The 16,581-nt window shown below is 41.9% G+C and overlaps 1 protein-coding gene across 5 annotated transcripts in view; it reads right to left on the bottom strand.

The window, feature by feature from the left end:
* Positions 1 to 16,581, bottom strand: part of CACNA1G (calcium voltage-gated channel subunit alpha1 G) — a 234,858-nt gene that overhangs the window by 128,530 nt on the left and 89,747 nt on the right. For all 5 annotated transcript variants that reach the window (XM_056867108.1, XM_056867110.1, XM_056867111.1 and 2 more), the window contains exons 9-12: positions 9,435 to 9,586; positions 6,948 to 7,133; positions 6,163 to 6,277; positions 4,813 to 4,968 (exon numbers count right to left, since the gene is read on the bottom strand). In XM_056867108.1, the coding sequence (XP_056723086.1) occupies positions 4,813 to 4,968; positions 6,163 to 6,277; positions 6,948 to 7,133; positions 9,435 to 9,586 (609 nt within the window). The remainder of the gene's footprint in view (positions 1 to 4,812; positions 4,969 to 6,162; positions 6,278 to 6,947; positions 7,134 to 9,434; positions 9,587 to 16,581) is intronic.

Here is a 16,581-nt window from a genome sequence, read left to right as displayed (position 1 = left end):
GTGAATGCTTGAGAGCCCAGTTTTGATTCTCACTTCTGAGTTTAAGGAATATGATTATTCTCACCGAACCACTATTTTTGATCTATAAAATGAAGCAAACAGTATTTTAGAACACCATAGGTCAGATCGTTATTGTTGCTGTGGCCACATTTTGCTGCAGAAATAGAGAATGGGTGGGAAACAAATATTGTGTTCCTCTAATGGTGAAGAACTCATCCAGGACAAGGAGCCTTCCTCTAGTGCAGAAGTCCCCAATATTACTGAGCCTTTGAGCACTTTTAAAATTTTGAGAAAGCTGTTGACATTATCACAAAATGACTATCATCAGAGATGAGACCGATCTCTGATGAGACGAATCACAAAATGGCTGACATTATGGGGCCATCACAAAAGGTTAGGAAGTTCTAAACCAAACATCCTTCTGTGGAGGGAGTGGCTATTACAGAATGGGCACTTCCTACAGACCCAGAGGTGATGCCTCTTCTAGTCTTTTGAAGAATCACACCATAAAACAAAGGGCAGCACCTTCTGTTCCACTGAGGTTGCGGAAAACCAAGGTTGGATCTTCAGTTTAGGAAGATGAAAAATGGATGAAAAAATATCAGCAGGAACCATGGTACCCATTGGCGCCACATTGCGGGTTACTGCTCTAGCACAAGGAGGCTTCCTTTGTGAAACACACCTCTTGTGCTGGAGGAAGTCTGCTTGTACCAGATGAAGGCTAAACCCTTAGCAGGAAACAGCATTTGTATCCAACCCATGTTCTCTTATTATATAGGCCAAAAACACATGGTCCCTTAACCCACTTTATTCCCCGTTTCAGCCAGGATCAAATTTACCCTGGCTGGGGGAAAACTGTACGCATTACCTTGAAAGAGCAGGAATGAAACTGTGTGCAAATCCATCCATGAAAACAGAAAATGCGGGAGACGCGGAGTTCCTGTTAAGCTTGCAACACCCCCGCCCCTGGTGATTGGTCATTTCCCGGGGCAGGGCAGGTCCTCATTGGTCAATTTGAAATGACCAATCACCAGGGTCGTGGAGGGCATGCCAAACTAAACAGGAACTTCACGTCTCCCGCATTTTCTGTTTACATGGATCAATTTGCACAGTTTCGTCCCTGCTCTTCAAGGTAATGCGTACAGTTCCCACCCACCCCCAGCCTGGGTAAATTTGATCCTGGCTGAAACAGGGTATTAAAGTGGGTTAAGGGACCATGCGTTTTTGGCCATAATGTTCTGATCATCTGAGTCTCCTATGTCCAGGCAATGTGCCATCGTCTAATTCAGAAATATTGTTAGAGTTAAATTTGAACAGTGGACAGTGGTCACTCAGAGGACTGTCCCCTACTTCAAAGAACACCACATGACTCAATAAATAGAAGAAATTATACTGTATTTTATCATAATTTATACGGCATCTTGCATTTTATCTTTATTGTATAATTTTTTTGTTTCATTGTTTAATTTACTTTGTAAAGGCCTTTGGCTACCTACAAATAAACATTTACTACTTATTATATAGTGAGTGGTACACTTAATTGTCTCATATCATAGTAGGGGAATTTGTGGTAATAATTTCTAGAATAACGTTGTAATTAAATGTTTATAATTTTAAAGGATTTCTTGAAACACGCTAGATGCTTTACATATTATCAAATTGGCTTGCATGAAGGAAGACATATGAATGTCAGCAAAACTGAAATGTATACCATTATGGTTCTGAATGATAATCCTAAAGAAAACGACGGCAGTATTCTTTTTTTCAGCATGAAGCGCGACAAAAAAATTCTCAAAATGTCACTATGAGACAGGTGGGAAATGATCCATTTTCCCCTGCTTCTTTCTTAGAAATTCGACTTCTGTTGTCCCACACTGTTGAGATTCAGCCTGATTTTACATAACTGACAATCAATTTGAATATTTACTATTTACACACAGCTCTAGAAAGAGTTTCAAACAGCTGCCATCCCTGCTCACAAGTTGCTCTGTGGCAGGAGACAGGAAGTTAGAAAAATAATCAACACAAAAGAGGGATAGGAGATGAACCAGCCACTAAAGATTGTCAGAGACAAGCAAAAAAACAACTGTACAGAACACGAAAGGATTACCAATGGAAGAATATGCTTCATAGATAATATTATCATGAAGTCCCCCAGGAGAGAAGCTTTATCTCCGACAGAAAGCTTCCTCACTAGGAGCCAATGTTTGTTTCTGAGGAAATTCCCTCAGGGCAGGGACCTGACAGCTCAGTCGGTAATTTTGTATTACCAGCTCCATCAAACAGGGTCACACTCCTCTTTTTCTCATATACTCATCCACGCTTTTACAACTGCTGCAAGTTCAGATACAAACTTTAGCATGTGAATAAGGCTCACAACGTCACCTGAAAGCAATACCTATCCACACGCTGCAGGAAACACACCACACAGTAACTAGGCTCACATTTTAAAAGTTTTTTCCCCCCCAGATCATTCCCATGGCTTCATACGTATGGCAGCTGCTTAGCAACAGAAAGGTCCTGCCCAGCCACGCACTAAAATTAACAAAGTGTTTCCAGAGTTGAGGAAAGGCACTGCAGGATTACAAAGATAAAGCCAGCAGTAGCATTTCGACTCTTAGAGGGTTTTCCGGTGATGAATCCAGAAAGGGGGGGATTTAAGGAATTAAACTGTATTTGATTTTAAAAAGACTCAAGTGAGAGACAAAAATAGTCCTCATTACTTCATTTGGAAAAGCATTATTTTTATGCATACCACAAACAGGAATAATCCTGCTGGAATCTGAAAGCTATTAGGTATTTAAAAAAATTAAGCGAGGACAGATCCTAAATCAGTGTATGGAGACAACTCTGTAGGCAATTTAAATAATTTTACTGATTCACTTCAGCGGACATTCTAGCTTCTTATAAATTCCTATTTATGCCATATGCATGCTTTGGAGAAATATATCCTATAATAATTTCATGCTATTATTAGCAAATCCATAATTATCCACAAAAGATATTCCAATCAGGTAGGCTTATCAAGATCAACACATTCAACCCTAGAGATAGATATCTTCTAATCGTTTGATGAGACTCGGTGTTTGTTTGGCCATTCATAATGCTGCCTGGAAGGTGAAGCATTACCGACTTCTTGAAATGAAACCTTTGACTGCTTGGAGGATTGGCACAATGACCTTTCCTCCATTATCTAAGGCAGAAGACTATTACATGCAGACATGGGCATACTCCCAAGCAGAAACAACAGAAATGAAATACAACCACCTGGGGAAGATTGGATTTTAAAACACATACTCAGACCTCAGCTGCCTTGCCTTAAATCTTCTCCTTAAACTGCACTTGGGGAAAAAACAATAATACAAAGTTTGAGAGCTTCCTAATTTTCCCCCCTCCAAAGCAGTGAATGGCTATGATGACAAAGCCGAACTGTTGCTATTCACTTGTCACACCTGTATTATCAACATCGTTTTCATTTAGAACCTGCACTGCAAGATGCTGCTGAGCAATGCTGGCCATCACATCATGCAGGCCTCCTGTAGTCCTTCATCACTTTGACAGTTGATTGCTTTAAGACTAGCATTTTGTTTGTTAGCTTGAGCTGCCGGCAACAAAGGCCCGATGGCTAGTTCCAGGAATACTCTTATCTGCTCATTCATTATGAATCGGCCTGCCAGGCTGATGGAGAGGACAAGTCTCGCTCAAAAGCATGCTCTCTCGATGCCTGCTGATGGTAGCAAACGTGGGCCCTAGTTAGCAGAAGACACCCCCCCCCGCCGCGCGCCTGTAGAAAATGGCTCTGTAGGAACCACGAAAATGAAAACTTTAAATGGTTTATACCAAAGTGTTGCCGTGAGGGAAACGGGACAATATCCACTGGGGCACAAAAGAACAGCAAATAAACTGCCTGCCTGCCCTTCGAAGGGGCAACGTTTGGTTGGTCTCTTGAACGCAACAAAGGCCATTTCCACAAAGGTTATTTGCCCTAGGTTTGGTGCTGTTGGGAACCAGGGTTTGTTTCTGCTTCCCCATAGCACTGTGGTCCATTCATGCACCTCCCAAAGTTTCCCTAGCTTTTCCTCAATCTTTCAAAAACCTGCATTGCTGTGAAGTTTTAGGAAATATTGCAGCAAAGCCTAAATGGCTGCCATGTGGGCAGGGAAGTTTGGATTTTCCACGTCCTACTTACATGGTAGTCATTTTTTCCACAGTAGCCATTATCTCCCCTCCCCCACTTTTGCAGGGCTTTATTTTTCTTTAAATGGCAACTGAATATTCTTATATTGATATAATATTATAACAATATGTGTAACTCTATAGTACCTTTTTGTTACAGAGATATAGGGGAACGGCATATCTCACAAAGAAAGAGGTATAGCTTTTTTTTTAATGAAAGCTGAAAATTTAGAGAAAGGATACACCAATTGTTATAAAGACATCTAATTGCCGGTTGTTTTCAAAAAAACGGAAAAGGCCTGGTGGTGTGTATGGTGGGAGGGAATAGGGGCACCGGGGCAGGGGAACTATGAGGAAACCTCATAGACATTCAAAGACATTCTTGTTTCATGTGTTCCATATACTGATGGTTGCAGAGTTTAGCAATGCTAATTAATGCTAATAACACTTTAGCTTGGGATTAATATCAGCTAAGGGGGTTGGTTAATGTAGCATTAGATAAGAACTTTTTTTTTAATCGCACAACCTCTTTCCACCTTTTAAAAATTTGCCTATCCTAAAAATAATGCAAATATGGGCTTTAGGTCCTCCAATCTACCTACAAGAAAAGGACCAAGAAATTACTGAAGGCTTTACCTCTGTCTGAAAACCTTCCACCAAGATGGCCACCAATAAATTAAAAAGAACATAGTTTCCAAATGTCATAAGGGCGATGAAGTAGAGGGCAGCCCAGGAAGAGGTAGAAGCCATGCCATTGTACAAGACTTTATTCCAGTCTTCCTGAGTCAGTATCTGGAATGAAGAGGAAGAACATGTGAAAAAGCAGTCCAGCCACACGTTACTGATTACATTTATATGCCCCCAAAACATCCGTTCTCCTCCTAGTATGAGGAAGACTTTGCTGCCCAATGCTAAACATCATAAAAATCCATTTAAAACACTTATTTTACATACATAGCCTCTAATATGCCCCATGCCACACTTCTTCTATAATCTCACCACACCCCAGAAGGATCCACATACATCTAGCTTGTGAGATTTACAGTGCACACTTAACTTCACTTTAAGTCCATTGAACTCAATTTGATGAGATTGGAATAACTCTGCAAAGGGTTACTAGACAGAGTCAGAACTATACACGTATTGCCCTTTCCCTATCGATTGCAATTCTCATTCCTATTGGAATATTAATGACTGGCAAACTGGAACAATATAAGTCTTACTACATCTTGCCAGTATCTGAATGACCACAACAATATTCTTCTAAGCCCCTGAAATCCTGAGCGCTCCTGTTCTTTTCTCTCACTTGGCTTGGCAAAAAACAGTGATAAGTTCCTCAGTTATGTTTCATTTAAAATAACTGAGTTGAGCTCGGGTGAAGAGCAAATCAGTTAAAAGATCAAGGACACAGCCTGAAAATTGTTCTCACAACTCACAACTCTGTTTCATTCCAAAGGAAGTCTAAGTAACACGAGCTCCCTGGTGCAAACTAGCATGAATGGCAATATAAAAGGGTGGTGCAATTTCCTAAACAAACTATTTCCCACATTTCTGGATGTTCCCTTACGACAATACCACTAAACAAACCATTTCATAAAACTGAACAACTAGGTCTCTTGGAAAGCTAGATTAAAATTTAAGGTCAGTTCAGCCCTCCTCGTTGCAGTGAACAAACAACTCAGCCGGAAGTCCTGTCTTTTAATACACATGCTTTGCTTTAAAGATTGTCCTTTATCCCAGAACACCAGTTTTTCACAGAGCAAATACAGATAAGCTCTGCAGAAACTCTGATTTCTTAAATTTTTATCTGGCAAACCTCATCTTATCATACCTTTTATGGTCCAGCACCTGAAACTCTTTATTCTCTCCCACCCGCCAAATCTTTTATCATTCCTCTTGGCATTTTAGAAAATCACACACCCCAATATCCTCAAGGGGTGGTGCTTGGTTGTTAAAAAAACTGTTAAGTCATGATTATTGCAATACCTGGAAAACAGTAACGATGGCCCAGAGCAAAGAATCAAAGTTCTTCCTGTCAGGAAGAGTGTCTCCATCTCTCTCCGAAGCAAACTTACAGCCAAAGAGGTGCATCCCAAGGATACTGTATGTTGGGGAAAAATATAGACCCTGCTGAATATAAACAGAGACTCTAACAACTTAACAAACAGCATCTGGAACACAATTCCTTGCCACATCCACCCTCACTCCCAAAAAATCAAGCACAAAGAATTCAGCCTTGCCATCCTTTCTTGCGGCAACTAGTAACTGAATGCTCACATACAGTAAGAGTCATTTTGGGGGACATCAAAGCTAGGCCAGTGGGTTTTAGGCTTTTTCCATGATGAACTCTGAAGGCTAAGATTCCTTAAGGGATCTTAAGGATTTCTTCCTCTCTGGGAATTAGGGCCATCTTTAATGCAACAATACCAAGACATTCAGATAGCAGAAGAGTTACTTTCACACATGTTGAATAATGCACTTTCAATCGACTTTTACATGCATTTTGCAGCAGGATTTGATTCTGTGAAAGGGCAAAACCCACCTGCAAACAACTGTTAAAGCACACTGAAAGTAGATTATTATGTGTGAAAGCACCCTAACTACAGGTTTCCAAAGTAGCAACATAACACATTAAATCACTAGTGCAAGTTGGATCCACTATTTGGGGATCCAACTTGCACTAGGCATTCTGCCCCCATCTTGGCTGATTCCACCTTGATGTACAGAAACAGAAGGGCGCAAAAAGGAAATACACAGCTTTGAGGACTCACCTGAAGATAAAGATGAAGAGCATCAGCAGCATGCAGAAGGTGGCCACGTTGTCCATAGTTTTCATAAGGACCACCAGCTGGCGCTGGAGTGCGGGCATGAACCGAACCAGCTTCAGCACCCGCATGAGACGGAAGGTGCGTAGAACAGACAGGCCTCCCCCCTGCTGTCCCACTATCTCCCAGACACTAGGAAAAAGAAGTTCTGACGTTAATTAGATGGTTGACAAGAAGCACAACATCTGTACATATACAGAAAGTGCCAAGGAACTACGATGAAGTAGGGAAAGCTAGCTAATGTAATTCAGTGGCAAAGGGGATGTGTAGGGATGCCCCCAGAATACTTCCTTTCACCTAGGTCTAAAGTAGATGTTCAGGAAGTAGAGCCCCACAAGCATGTGCCACAGAGAACTGAAAAAAAAAAGGAAAACAGTTTCTTTCTATCATTTTCCATTCCATTTTGAGAAAAACAGTGGGGGGGGGAGGAAATCTTCTTTTCTATTGCAAATTGATCGATGAAATAATGTAGTTACATTGTAAAGATGTAGAGTCAAGAGTCCCCCCCCAGAAACATTAATTCCTTTGTTCTCTGTATATTGAAGCCTATATACTATTTCTACAGATCCTTCCTTTTGCTTCCTATGATGTTGCCCCATCTTGTAACACTGAGTATATGTTGTGCAATAATGGTTTGAAGAAAAATAGAAGACATATACTTTTTATTTCAATGCTACTATTTCAGAAGTTGGCTGTTAACAAAGTCATAAATAGAACATTTCATATTCTCGACAGGAAGCATTTAAGCTGGATAAAGGAACTCAGTACCATACGCATATCAGTTTTTCGGTACTGTTTCAGAACTTGTGAAAATGTTGAGTTCCAGAGGTGTTAATCTGTTCAACTGTGTTCATCTGGTACAACAAAACATAAAGGCAACTCATAGCGCCCTTAAAGACAAATTTATTGTGGCGTAAACTTTTTGTGGACTAGAGCCCATTTTGTCATATGCATTCAATTGGCATTCATATGCATGTATACCTTAATAAAAACAAAAAGAGAATGGGAAGTTACTACAAAGGGAGGCCACAAGGCCCAGCATTTCTAGATTTAAGTGGGTTAGATTATATTACGTGTCACCTGGTCTCCTTCCTCCACTGTACATGTATGTTTGCGACAAGATTGATTTGCCTCGTCACTGCACCACTTCATAAATCTGATGAACGAGATTGGACTAGGGACATTTATACCACAGCACATTTTCTCTATGGTATCAGAAGCCTTTTTGATGCTTTGAAAATTTTAAGTTTAGAATCAGAAACATGCATTTACATTTTTAAAAGCCTGTGTACATTGTAGAAGATATTGCATGTGCCAGTAGGTACAGAGACATTTTAAAGTTATCATACTTTATGTAGGGCTAATTCACGTTAAGTGACCTCTTCAATCAATCAATCATATTTATTACAGTCATGGACCATCAATAGGGTTGCCAAGTGCCCAGTGGTGGCGGGTAAAATCCTGCCAATCCACTGGGCTGCATGCTGACCAGCTGAAGGCCGGCAGGCAAAGTGTACATGAGCGCCCACGCGACGTGCCTACGTCACTTCCGGGTTTACCCAGAAGCAGGGCGGACACTCTAGCAACTTCCGCAGAAACTCTATAGAGCTTCCATGTCGTTTCTGAGTAAACCCGGAAGTGATGTAGGTGCATCGCGCGGGACATGTGCGCACATCGCGCCAGGCACGCACGTGTACCCCACGCTGCTGAAAACCTCCCACCGATGGAGCTATGGACCTGGTAAGCCTAACCATCAAATAAAACAAATAATACAAAATATGTGGTAAAACAAAAATATTCATGATAAAACAAAATTCAGATATTTAAAAGGAATCTGACACTCTTAATACTATAAATAAATTGTTTAGTTCTGTCCATTTTATTGGGAAAACATAGGCATTTATTAATACTGGGGGAGGTTCCTCATCTGGAGCTGTGTATGGAAGTATGGTCCAAGATCTGCAGAATGCATTAACTGGTTCCGCCCCTGTTGATAGTAAGCGGATTAATAGTGGATTTAATGACTGGTATGATCTCTTTAATAGAAATACCCTGTAGGGAGTTGCATACTTGAGGTAATATCTATCTATGCATTACATTTAAAATAAAGAGCCATGTGCTTGCTTTGCACTTTTCTGCTTCTTGTTTGTGATGCTACAAAGAAGAAAGAAAGGAAGCAGCATAAGGCAGATTCCATCCAAGAGCTCCCCTACATGAAGGAGACAAGACCAAAACTGGTGCAGTTGAATACAACCATGATCATTATAAAGTTTTCACAGTATTTAAGGAATATATGTTCTAATACATGAAGCAAAGGAATATATGTCTATAAACATTTTTGTCTTTCCTCATTACTTTCCTAAGGCTTTGCCACAAAACCCATTTAGCAGAAATCACTTAGATGTTTCATAAAGGATACTCTGTGTCAATTACCTGATCACTACGATTATTCCATCAAAGATATTGTATGGATTTTTGATGTAGCCGAAAGGGCCGTACACAAGGAGCTTCAGAAGCATTTCTAGGGCAAAAAGACTAGTGAAGACAATATTGCTGATTTCCAGAGCATTGGTAAGTTCTTCAGGCTGAGGGGGGAAAAAGAATTAAATGAGACAGACCAGGAAACTCAAAGTAATATAATGTATTGATACAAGCAGCAGGACAAATTTGGAGAATCTCAGGCTCAATATTAATTTTCACTTTCTGGATGCTTCTCTAGAGTCCCCAAAGCAAACGTGATGTTGACTTTGGAATCCTGATCAAATATTTACCTTCTGTCTTTCTACCAAGTAATGATAAGTTGCCAGTAGTAAACAATCAACAAGGGAACATAAATTTGCCACTATATATTTCACAATTCATACCTATTAAACACAATGTATCACTGTCTCACAGATTATGAGTAACTTGTAGATACATTATATTTCACAGTACCTTCACATGTGCTAATTAAGGGATTTCAGAAAATTTACTACAATATGAAATCAATATTTTGAATAAAAAGTGATTTTCAGTTTCCCTCTCATTTTTGAATACATAGCTTAAGCCCTGATTTTAAAAGACCTTCTCTCAAAAGTATCTATTATCCCCATAATAATGAAATCTATTCAAATACATCCAAATCGAGGCCACTTTTTATTAAAGATAGGGCTTGCCTACCATTAAAGTTCTATTACTGTTGAATTGCAGGAACAATTTTTTGGGGATCCACTAGTAACTAGGGTTGCCGACCTCCAGATGGTGGCTGGAGATCTTCTAGAATTACAACTGATCTCCAGGCTAAAGAGATCAGTTCACCTGGAGAAAACGGCTGCTTTGAAAAGTGGGCTCTACGGCATTATACCTCTTCAGGCTCCACACACACACCCCAATTTCCAGGTATTTCCCAACCCAGAGCTGGCAACCTAATAGTAGCAACGGGGAAAAAACCCTCCACCACCACTATCAACGCCATCTCATAGGCCTGCAAATGGACTCTTTGGCACACTCTCAAGATGTAAAATATTTTAACATGTATTTGAGTATTACTGAATTAAATTGGATGTAGGTGTCTTTCATAAGGCTGAACACAGAATTGGGTTGCTAGTATTGGTTGTGCCTCAAACGTCACCACAGTGGCGTTGGTAAAATTAAGCATCAAATAGATAACCCTGTGTGATTTATTTGGAACATTTAATTTTCTTTCTTGATTTTAAAGTTTTCATACATGTTCACTGGATTTTTTTCACCATCCTTCTTCCCATGATACATTTCACCTTGTACAGCTGGAGACAAATAATTTTGGCATCATCTTGAGCTGACACTTGTGAGAGGCTGCTAAGCGACTACAAATGAAACGGGGGGGGGGGAGGGAGGCAGACTCAAACAACAACCTAGGCGAAGGTACAGCTGTGCACATACAGCAAGCTCTATGTGTGCTTACTGCATCTTGGGTATTTTGAACTCCTTTTGTCTATGAGCTCACTTGCTTAGATCATCAGCGTTTGGATTACTTTAGCATACATTGCTCCTTAGCTCTCCAGATAATCCAACTGATTACACGTGCTGATTTGAGACTAGGTTTTCCACATCCATCCTTTCCCAAGAGGAATTATTCTCCTTGGAAAAAGCTGGCTGTGGAAAACCTAGTCTTACAGACCATTTCTGAGGAATGGGCTGAAAATGGAGCGGAGGCAGGGTGCCCCCGCTGCCAGTGTAAGTGCCCTCTTACCAAGGAATAAGAGGCTGGCGGCGGGAGCGCTACGGAGCTGCCCGGGCTCCTCCGACACCACAGCTCCTCTGAGACCTAAATCCCGGAAGAGAAATGCGGTGCCGGCATGGGGGGGGGGTGTTCCCAGGGGCGGAGCTGACTGTAGTCAGCTTCCTAAGCCCCTCCAGACCGGGAACACCCCCTCCAGCAACAGTGCTGATGCGCCAAGCTTTTCTTGGTGCAGCATCGCTGTTTTCAATGGAGCTATTTTCCCCATCTTCGTTTTTTAAAAGGGGTTTTTTAGCCTTGCAGCGGCAGGAAAACCTCTTTGGAGATGCCGTGGCAGTGCCTCGGCCACTGCAAGGATCGGGAATGAGCTGTCAGAGGAAAGGTTCTGACTGTGCTGCCTCATCTTGGCAGTGAGAGCAAAAGCTGTGCCCCATTAGCCAATGTAACAAACTAGGGGTTGGATCCAATCAACTTTTGGATCCAGTGAAAAAGTGGGTGTCCTTTGTCCTCTCGAACAAGCCAGGAATAATGGAAACTGCACGGACTGTCCCAAAGTGGGGTAGGACCTGAGACATCCAGGGCTGAATCCCCACTCTGCCGTGGAAGCTCTCTGCATGACTTTGGGCCACTCACATACTCTCAGCTTAGCCTACCTCACAGGGTTGTTGTGCAGATGAAATGGAGAAGGGGGGATGGTGTAAGCCCCTTTGGGGAGAAAAGTAAGTTAAAAATAGGGCTGCCAACCTTCAGGTGGTGGCTGGAGATCTCCTGCTATTACAATTGATCTTCTGCCGATAGAGATCAGTTCCCCTGGAGGAAATGGCTGCTTTGGCAATTGGACTCTATGTCATTGAAGTCCCTCCCCTCCCCGAACCCCATCCTTCTCAGACTTCGCCCCAAAAACCTCCTGCCAGTGGCGAAGAGGGACCCTGGCAACCCTAGATATAAAGGAAGAAAATAAATAAATAAAAATGGACAAAATCTGAACAGATGGGGCTGTAGAAAGGTGGAGAGATGGGTAGACTGCCTGAAAAATATTGCAGCATCCCACCCTGGAGTCCCACACTCATTTAGGTTGTTTAAATCCTATTCAAATCAGCGGAATTTAAGTTGCTCAATCGACTGCAGGATTGCTGCCTAGCTCTCAGGAAACGTTTGTATTCATTCAAAGAAAAGAAGTAAAGCCCTGAAGCAATACAAGACAAAGGATTCTAGCTTAACACTTTACAGATTTCTGGCTCTGTTCAACAAAGCTTGGGTTAAATTTTCACAAAGATATACATAAAATGTAGTACAAAACTGCGGATAGCTGATTCCCCCCCCCACTTGAGACAAGAGCAGCAATCATCTCGGTAATATGCTGGAGTTTGCCCCCTTGACAGAGTTTCAGATACGCTCAGATACCCATAGGTTTCTAGGTCAGTTGCTTGGCACAGAGGTTGCTGGATAAATTCCAAGTTTTCACTAGAAATCCCTCTCACATCCTGTGTCCCTTCAATATTTAAAACTCCCCAAGAAATTCTATGCCCTTCTGGGTCTGGGAGCTTCAGTGTGGTGTTCAAGTGCTTGAGTGCCAAAGTAGGGTTGTCAGCTCTGGGTTGGGAAATACTGGGAGATTTTGGGGGTGGAGTCTGAGGAGGGTGGGGTTTGGAGAGGGGAGAGAATTCAATGCCATAGAGTCCAATTGCCCAAACAGCCATTTTCTCCAGGTGAACTGATCTCTATCGGCTAGAGATCAGTTGTAATAGCAGGAGATCTCCTGCCACCACCTGGAGGTTGGTGACCCTAGTGCCAAGCAGCACCATGTCTTTTCTTCCAGGTGCCTGATATGATTTCTTCTCCACTGTGTGCACTAAGTACCTTATTCCCAAATCTGTGAGAAAACCAGGATCTGCTGTAAGATGTGCACAGGTTCTGTCCTTTTCAGTGATGCTATGCTTGATGCTACATGTACATGTTTAAATGACAGAGTGCTGAAGAGGGAGAAAAAAACCCTCTTTTTGGTTTGCATTACTTTCCTGCAAAATTGCAGAGTGTGCGTTTATAAACAGACCACAACCATCTCTCTGCACAATTCCCTGTTAATATCGCGTTCTTCACCGGGAGGAGGGGGAGAGGCAAGGTGGCCCTCATTAGTACACAGATTTACTTTTTTTGCACATCTTTAAAGCACATTTGATATTAAATTCATTTTTCATCTCAAGTCATCCAACCTTTCCATTCACCCACTATATGTATACAATTATATATAAATCCAAACTCATACAGGAAGGCAAGTTGTACTATAAAGCAATTTCAAATGGCTTTATTAAAACATGTGCTTTGAATGGGGGGAAAATATCTTATTTACAATCTCAGTGGCACTGAGGGGTTTGGCATGTAGCTATTTTCATCCTGGAGGCCCCATTATCGTAAAGGGAATACTGAAGGGCTCCTGTAGCAGAAATGCTAATCTTCTGCTTAATCTAATATCCCACGCTAAACACTTATGCAGTTTCTTCATGAAATACCATTCAGTCTATACATTGTAGTCCTGTAAGAAAATTATATATCTAAACTGCCCAAGCTTAATTCAAACTCAATGCAAGGAATGGAAACCATTCATTATAGTCAGTTTAAATATAATGTGGCTGTATGTTTAAACTTCTTCTAAAGATGACATAGTTTCTGCATCTATTATGCCTCCAACTGTCATTCAATATCAGTAGAAGACACTAGCAGTAGAAAAAGCAAACATTGCAAGAAACCTCCTTCCTATGTTTTGTTTTTCACTAAGCAAGCCAAAATTTTTGTACAAAAACATTATATGAATGATAACAACGATGTAATTTACAGATTTTAAAAATGGTCTCCAACCAGCCATATATTAAAAATGTAAGGAAATGTTTTGATTAGCAAAGTAGAATGATAGACACTACTTATTCTTCCAAACGTATTTTCCCCATCCCATTTCCAACATAATACATGCTTTGAAACAAACTGCAGAGAATTCATTATGCATAGTAAAGGCACCAGTGGCAATGGTAAAGGATGGCAGGCAGCCATGATGCCTCACAATCAAACCTGCATTGCTTTCACAATTCACCAAATGCCATCCTCCTAGCTGGGATCTATGTTACTGCAGCTGTAGAATGGCTGTGACTGACATATTTCCTTAGGCCAACCACAAAATTACGCTTGGCTGTATTCAAGCCCTCACCCTCATCACGGGGCAATGAATCTGCTAGCGTAGTGCTTTCCCTCTGCCTCACAAAAATGCCCCAGCATCTCTTAACAAGCAGCAGCACCAGAAGGAAGCTGCCATTTCCCCCAACTCGGTTCAAGATGCACTAATACCGATACTGCTGGAAGTTACATTTCTTCAGTACCTGGATGGGTATCCTTAGGGTTGCCAGTTTCCCCCTGGCATTGACAAGGGATGGAGGGGTCAGGTTGCCAGATCTAGGCTGCGAAACTCCTGGAGATTTGGGGATGGAGCCTGGGGAGGACAGGGACCTCAGTGGGGTACAATGCCAAGGAGTCCACCCTCCAAAGCAGCCATTTTCTCCAAGGGAACTGATCTTGGTCACCTGGAGATCAACTATAAAAGTGGGAAATCTCTAGGTCCCACCTGGAGGTTGGCAACCCCAGGTATCCTATGCAACCTGCTTTTCCTACTGTACCCAAAACCATGACTGAGGGTTGTTTCTCTAGACCTGTATTTTACATTTTCAAGAGTTTAACTTTTCCTCAACCTCAAAGCAAAAAAATATGCTACTTCTAGCTGTTTCGGTGTACATCCAGGGCATACGGAAAGATCCCTCCTCCTCAGAAACCGTCTGTGGTAACTTGCGCTTTAAAAGGTGGCTTCTGACCTCAGACAAATATTATACGCAGCTCTCAACAGCTTTGGGTGTGTGCTAATGAGCAAAGGGGCCAGCGGGGCACGCACTATCCTATGTTACAGCTTGCACTGATGTCACTTAAACTAACCGAAAGCAATGTGCTTTAAGGAACAGTCACAGTCTATTCATAATGCAACAGTTATAGGCTTTCCAGAGATCACAGTTTGGCCTCACTCATAAGACTAGGAGTGAATGACAATGGCATCTTGTGACCAGGGGCGCTTTCACGCATGCTGAATAATGCACTTTCACGATTGTTTGCAAGTGGATTTTGCCATTTCACACAGTAAAATCCAGCTTCAAAGTGCATTGAAAGTGGATTGGAAGTGCATTATTCAGCATGTGCGGAAATGCAACAGGATTTCCTACAGCATGGTGCCTGCAGCAGTCTCTCAATTCCGAAACCTCAGTACATTCAGATTCCTCCCCCTGACACAAGATAACACGGGCATTTCTTTGCTATCAGCCAGTACTAAGCATCTGCACTTAACAGCCACACTCTTCCTGGAAAATATTATGGGTTTGTTATAGGGTTGCCAACCTCCAGGTACTAGCTGGAGATCTCCCGCTATTACAACTGATCTCCAGCCGATAGAGATCAGTTCACCTGGAGAAAATGGCAGCTTTGGGAATTGGACTCTATGGCATTGAAGTCCCTCCCCCTCCCCAAACCCTACCCTCCTCAAGCTCTGCCCCAAAAGCCTCCTGCCAGTGGAGAAGAGGGACCTGGCAATCTATTTTGTTACTTGAAAACGATTAGTCACTTGGCTCAAAGGGGATCTACTAATATTCATCCCCTCCACTTAAATTAGAATAATTTTGGTTTAATTCAGGGATGGGGAGATTATATGAAATAATCAAAGAAACACTGGCATAATAATTCCTACATTTGTAGTTGTGCTGCAGTCTTCCAGAAAACCCAGTTCCTAACGCTTATCATTACCTCTGCAACAGCTTTTATTATGTAACCTTTCTCTCTCTCCTCAGATTATTTCTCAGGCCATATATGTACAGTATAAACGCATAGGTCGCATTTGATCTGCACGAGCGCAAAGAACAGTAAATGCCAAGTTAAAGACTGTCAAGTACCCTGGGTCTGCAGTGCTGGCATTTTGGAGATTGGCATCTTCCTTACTCAGAGGTCATATGGAGCTTCATGTAGAACAAGGAACTCCCAACACATACTCATGAGCACTCCCTTTTGGAGCTGACTCGATAGCATTCCCTTTTCCAGTTCTACTCCCGTGCCTCTCAAATCTGGCAGGCGTCTGTAATGCGATGAGAAATCTCACCAATAATGATGACTCACCACAAAGTAGCTGAGGGCCTATTCTCATGCAAATTTCGAATATCCAAGACACCAGATTCCTGCAAAGCACCTCTCCTTAGCCTGCACATGTCTGCACAGCAGTTGAAGGGTTCTGTGGGGGGTGGGGGCACAGGCTATATAGCTGCAACCAGGGAAGAAGAGCTACTGATGTGTAGGGATGCCCACGAA

This window comes from Euleptes europaea, chromosome 1 (genome assembly GCF_029931775.1).
Source record: "Euleptes europaea isolate rEulEur1 chromosome 1, rEulEur1.hap1, whole genome shotgun sequence".
NCBI lineage: Eukaryota > Metazoa > Chordata > Lepidosauria > Squamata > Sphaerodactylidae > Euleptes > Euleptes europaea.
Note: the sequence above shows the minus strand (reverse complement) of the source record. Positions and strands in the feature narration are given on the sequence as shown.